Raw genomic sequence first — 6,326 nt, forward strand, 5'->3', positions numbered from 1 at the left:
GTTTGGAATATTTGGATGAGGTTTCAAGTGATTTTGAACCAAGAAAATATATAGAAAAAAGGGTGGATAAAGTAATGAGAAATAAAAATGTTTCAAGTACATGAAAACAAGCTGAGAGACACTAATAACATTGTTTTTTTGTCTTAAAAAGTAACATTCATGGCTTCCTTACTATCTACAACAACTACACCTACACTTCAACATACTCATAATAAAATCTGCTTCTCTCCTCTAAAACTCACCACTCCATTAAGCAATTCTTTCTTAACAACATACCTTTTCAACAAGAATCACTCTACAAGGTGCAATGCATTTTTTGATATTATCCCCAAAGACTTGTTATTGAACAATACATTTTATTTGGATAAGTTTCAGAGTGTGAGTGAGGATTTATCAGACATGCAGAGGTTGGAGATTTTGGTCTTTGTTGGTTTGGCATGGTTTTATCTAACTGCAAGACCAGGTGTTCTTATTGGTGCTATTGATGCATACCTTTTGGCTCCAATGCAATTTGTTTTGGATAGTTTATCTGGAAGGAGAAATTTGAAGAGGAGTGATTTCTTGATTGGTGGTAAGATAGGAGAAGGGTCATTTGGTGTTGTTTATTCTGCTGTTTTGGTAACAAAGGATGTGAAAGAGATGATGCTCAAGAGTGGAGGAGGTAAGTTGGATGCTAAATCTAAGGATAAAGTCATTCTTAAAAAGGTATTATTTATTGAGATGTTCTTTTATTCTTCATTGCTTCTTAATTTAATGGTTTTATTGTTGGAATAGTTATGGCTTTCACTTCATTTGAACTAAATTGATACTATTTGCTGAGCTTGTTTCTGTACTTGAATCTGATGCAGTTGTTTGTATATATCTTAAAAAGTTATGTTTTTTTTAATTTTTGGATATATTTAAGATTTGGTTGGTGTAATAGATATCTAGACTTTCATATATTTTATAGGGATAAAATATCTGCAGTACCTATGAAGTATTTATTTTTGAGTTTAGTCCTTATACAAATTTTACTATTTTTTGCCATCATATTTAACATAACAAGGTGATTTTAGTCCATGCAGAGAGACTAAAAGTACTTTGTTTTTATGAAAGGCGAGGGTAAAAATGGCTTTTTTCTCTCTCTTTCTAATCCAACGTAATATGGGTCTTTGACCTAGCAGGCTCCCCAAAGTATCCCCACGGCTTATGCCCTTTGAAACTGCTATGAGACTAATCCTCGAGTTGGCAGCGGAACATCCGATTTTTTCACGGGATTTGACTGCCTTCCAAATGAGTGACTCGAGGAAACAAACTCGTATTCTTTGCCTGAGGGAGAGTCATGTTATCAACTCTCCCAAGACTTTGTTACTGAAATGTATAAATTTTTTGTAATGACTAAAATCAGATATATAGGATGTATGTATTTCACTATCTTTTCTTGTTATAATTCGAAAGCAAAAATAGAATCTGATTGATGGAAAATGCAGGTGAAGGTTGGAATTGAAGGAGCTAAAGAATTTGGTGATTATGAAGAGTGGTTCAATTATAGACTCTCAAGAGCAGCTCCTGAAACATGTGCCAAGTTCCTTGGAAGTTTTGTAGCTGATAAAACCAATTCACAATTCACAAAAGGTGGAAAATGGCTTGTTTGGAAATTTGAGGTGCTACATCATGAGTTCTGAACATTTTCAATTATGCAGCTTCTGCTATTTGCTTGCAACACTATCTACTGTTTCACATAGCCGATTTTTGGCATTTCGCTACTTTCCTTTATCTACTAGTACTACTGATAACACTGATTTGACCAAGTTTCATGTAATCATATTATTTCCAAAATAATTGGTGGGATATGATTGAATAGGTGTCTAAAACGTTTTTACACTGTCAGCGAATGGCATTTAAATTCTTTATTTGAATGAATTGCACAAGAATGCATGACATATGCTACATATACATATTTTAGGAAATAAATTACCAACTGTTCTATATACTAATTGCAGGGTTGTCCATATCACAGGGAGACCGCACTCTTGCTGATTATATGACAGATAAAAACTTCCCTTCGAACTTAGAATCTGTCATGTTTCGAAATGCGTTGCAAGGTATAGACTCTTCAAAAAGAAATGCATTGATCATCAAGCAAATAATGCGCCAAATCATTACATCTCTTAAGAAAATTCACGACACTGGCATCGTTCACAGGGATGTAAAGCCTTCCAACTTGGTTGTTACAAAAAAAGGGCAGATTAAACTCATTGATTTTGGTGCAGCAACAGACCTTAGAATTGGAAAGAATTATGTGCCTAATTATACACCTTTGGATCCTGATTACTGTCCTCCTGAACTATATGTTCTACCACAAGAAACACAAAGTCTTCCTCCAGAACCAATTGCAGCTTTAATCTCACCAATCTTGTGGCAGGTTTTATTTCTGTTATCCTATTTATATAGGCTCTGTTTGGGTTATCAGCGCATATCATATAAGTTCTTATGTATAAACTATTTCTATAACAAAAGTTCAAATAAAATCAAACTTTTTTCATATAAGTAATAAGATGTTTTCATAAGCTATCTTTGAGAACTTGAAAATGAGTTGAAAAAAACTCAAGAACATGTGATAAGCTGATATCAGAAGAGAAGTATATAGGCCAAGATATTGATAGAATCAAACATAACTTTTAAGAATACATTAGGTAGTATTTTGGCTAATGTTCCTTAGTTAGAAATATCTATAGTAGAATTTATATTATTTTTACTATTATGTTTGCATCAGCAAGAATTTTCAGATATCATAATCATTTTCTAATTAGGTCTAGTTATGATAAGCTTCTAGCTTATGAAAGCTTCAATGCTTACACAAAAATGCTTATAGGCTTATAGATGTTTATTGAGAAATTAAATAATACAGCTTCTGAAAAACTTAACTGTAGAAGCAAATATCAACATAAGTGAGAAGCTCTTGCTTAAAAAAAGCCTAATTATTTATTATAAGATTACTTTGATCTCTCTTTTTATCATAAGCATTCCTAGAGAATTTTATCAAACTGATTCTTAATCTGTATGGAGTTATTTCCTTCAAGCAAACACACTATGTATGCAACATGCATTTATACTCTTCCTTGTCTGTTTCAAATATATATATATATATTTAGTAATAAAGTGAAGCTCTGTGATTACTGTTGCAGTTAAACAGTCCTGATCTCTTTGATATGTATTCTGCTGGAATTGTACTCTTGCAAATTGCAATACCAACCTTAAGGTCTCAAGCTGCTTTGAAGAATTTCAATTTGGAAATGAGGACATATGGATATGATTTGAACAAATGGAGGGACTCTACTCGCATGAAGTCTAACTTCCAAATCCTTGATAGTGATTCTGGTAGAGGTTGGGACTTAGCATCAAAGCTTATCTCCAAAAGAAGTTCCGAAAGAAGAAGGCGTTTATCTGCTGCTTCTGCTTTGAGGCATCCTTATTTTCTTCTTGGTGGTGATCAGGCAGCTGCAGTTCTTTCTAAATTCAGCTTTAGCACAAAGTGAACAGCTTATAAATTTTTGGTTTGTTTGGATAAGTTTATTTGAGTTTATCTACAGGCATAAACACGTGTGAGATTGTTTGAGAAAGCTTAAGGATACGGCCTATAATATGCCCATAAACTGTTTCTAGCTTATTTTCGTAAGCTCTCTTGGATAGCATATTAAAAAAACTTATAGCTTGTATATAAGTAGTTTGACTTAATTTTATCTTTTGTTATACACATAGCTTATAAGAGCTTATACTATAAACACTTAATTATAAGTTGTTTATCCAAATGTAAGTATATTTATCTCATTTTATGATTCTTTCATTTTTCTTTTTCATACTTATACATGCATGACAGCTTTATATCACCATAGCTTTACAATTGGTAACTTTACGTAAGTTAGAGTTCATCATGATATAGGATCTTCTCCCAACATATTTTTTTTCTTCTTACAACTCCAATTGCATTTGGAAGAACACAACTAGTTAAACAAAGCAAGCCTATAGGATTGAAGGGATACAATACTTGAAGTGGAAGGGGATTTTGAGAAAACAAGCATAACCATCATCCATATTATCCGTTAATCCTTCAGATAACACCTGCCACACGAGGCTTCCAGCTCCACTCCCTCCTTTCTTTGTTGAATTTAGGATGGAACTGTTAACGGTGCTTATTAATGTGTCTCTATATGTTGAGTTGTAGCCAGGATTCTTGGAAGATACATGTGAGTAGAAGCAAAGTTTACACAAAGAACTTGGTGGTTCCTAATGGAATGAACTTCATACTCTGGTGTGTTGAATGGCCATAAAATCCTTCTAGTCCAATTTATAGTCGATTGAATGCATGAAGGTAAAGTAATTCTTAATGTTATACCTAAGCAAGTTAAATGGTATAGTAGTATTAATTCATACCCCTCTAACTAGTGTCTAAGCAGATATTTACAAAGTTGGAGAACAAAAAAATTTCAATAACGTCAAACCTCATGCTGAAAAGATTCTACTTAGAAGCATATGAATAGTTTTTAAATATCGTTAGCACGCCCATCAGATTCAACTTTGGACACAAAGTGAACAATAGCCAAACAGAGTTCACGATTAAGTAGAAAAGAAAGAAATAAAGCTTCTAAAGTAAATATCGTAACACAAAGCCAAACCAGATAAAAATAAACACATATCAAATCTTATAATAAAACAAAAAATTACAATATTTCATGGCATAAATGAATACATCTCTTAAGAAAATTACATATCAAATCTTATAATAAAACAAAAATTACATGTGCGTAAATGAATACATGTACATATGATATATCACTGATCATCAAGCAAATAATGCGCCAAATAGTTACATCTCTTAAGAAAATTCATGACACTGGCACTGTTCACAGGGATATAAAGCCTTCAAACTTGGTTGTTACAAAACAAGGTCGGATCAAATTCGTTGATTTTGGTGCAGCAACAGATCTTAGGATTTTCGTCAACCTGAACTGTATCTTCTACCGCAAGAAACACCAAATCTTCCTCCATAGCCAATTGCAGCTTGACTCACCAATATTGTGGCAGGTCTGACATCTTTTATCCTATTTAAATATGTATTCAAATTAATATAAAATTGGCTTCTAACAATTTTTTATATTAGTAAAAGAAGTATATAGGCCAACATATTGATAGAATCACACGCAACTTTGAAGTACACATACATTAATAAGTACTATTTTGGCTAATATGTTCCTTAATTTGAAATATGTTCAGATGGATTTATATTCTTCTATTACCTATTGTGGTATCTTTTACTAATTAAGGACCTATTTGGTTAAACAGCTTAATTTGCAGCTTATAGCAAAAACAGTTATCATACAAGCGCTTGTGAGTAAGCTATTTCTATTACACAAGTTAGGTTTCAATATCAAAATAAGTTTATGTTTCTTCACTCGGAAAAATGCTTAAGAGCTTTTAAATGTTAATAGATAAATTAGAGGTCTGCTTTGATTCAATTATTTCAGCTAAGCTACTGACGTAATTACTTGTGAGACTGTTTGAGAGAGTTTATAGAAACCACTTTAACATGTCCATAAGCTCTCCAGGATAAATTATGAAAACAGTTTGTAGCCTATACAAAAATAATTGCACTATGCTTTTTCTTTTGTGTGCAACATGCATTTATGCTCTTCTTTGTCTGATTGGAATATGCAAGTTAAGTACTAAAACAGAGATCTGTGATTACTGTTGCAGTTAAACATTCCTGGAATTGTGCTCCTTCCAATGGCAATACCAACCTTGAGGTCTCCGGTTGCTTTGAAGAATTTCAATTTGGAAATGAGGACATATGTATATGATTTTAACAAATGGAGAGACGATCTACTTGCATCAAGTCTAACTTCCAAACCCTTGATGGCGATTCAGGTATAGGCTGGGACTTAGCATTAAAACTTATCTCCAAAAGATGAATCATTTATCCACTGATTCTGCTTTGAAGCATCCATACTTTCTTCTTGGTGGTGATCAGGCAGCCGCAGTTCTTTCTAAATTCAGCTTTAGCACAAAGTGAGCTGCTTATAAATGTTTCTGTTTGGATTGGTTTATTTAAGATTGTCTGCTGACATAAATATTTGTGAGACCGGGAGAGCTTAAGGAAACACTCATGACATGTCCATAAGCTGTTTTCAGCTTATTTCCATAAACTCTGGAAGGCAGCTCATCAAAACAATATATAGTTTGTATGAAAACAATTTGACTTCTTTTTTTTTTAATTTATTTTTTTATAGAAATAGCTTATACATGTTTATCCAAACACGACCTTTATGTAAGTATATTTGTCATTTTCA

At 32.8% G+C, this 6,326-nt stretch overlaps 1 protein-coding gene across 2 annotated transcripts; it reads left to right on the forward strand.

Moving 5' to 3' along the window:
- Positions 1–66: 66 nt before the first annotated feature.
- On the forward strand, positions 67–3,777 carry LOC25498844 (serine/threonine-protein kinase STN8, chloroplastic). 2 transcript variants are annotated; one of them, XM_024770223.2, is made up of 4 exons: positions 67–705; positions 1,470–1,614; positions 1,983–2,404; positions 3,168–3,777. In XM_024770223.2, exons 1-4 carry the CDS (start codon positions 160–162, stop codon positions 3,516–3,518), a joined length of 1,464 nt encoding a protein of 487 aa, XP_024625991.1. In that variant the 5' UTR covers positions 67–159; the 3' UTR covers positions 3,519–3,777. The 2 variants fall into 2 exon arrangements, with proteins under 2 accessions (XP_024625991.1, XP_013449253.1); XM_013593799.3 differs by having other exon boundaries at positions 69–705; positions 1,470–1,643; positions 2,000–2,404.
- Positions 3,778–6,326: the final 2,549 nt, after the last annotated feature.

Source organism: Medicago truncatula, chromosome 7 (genome assembly GCF_003473485.1).
Source record: "Medicago truncatula cultivar Jemalong A17 chromosome 7, MtrunA17r5.0-ANR, whole genome shotgun sequence".
NCBI classification, from domain to species: domain Eukaryota; kingdom Viridiplantae; phylum Streptophyta; class Magnoliopsida; order Fabales; family Fabaceae; genus Medicago; species Medicago truncatula.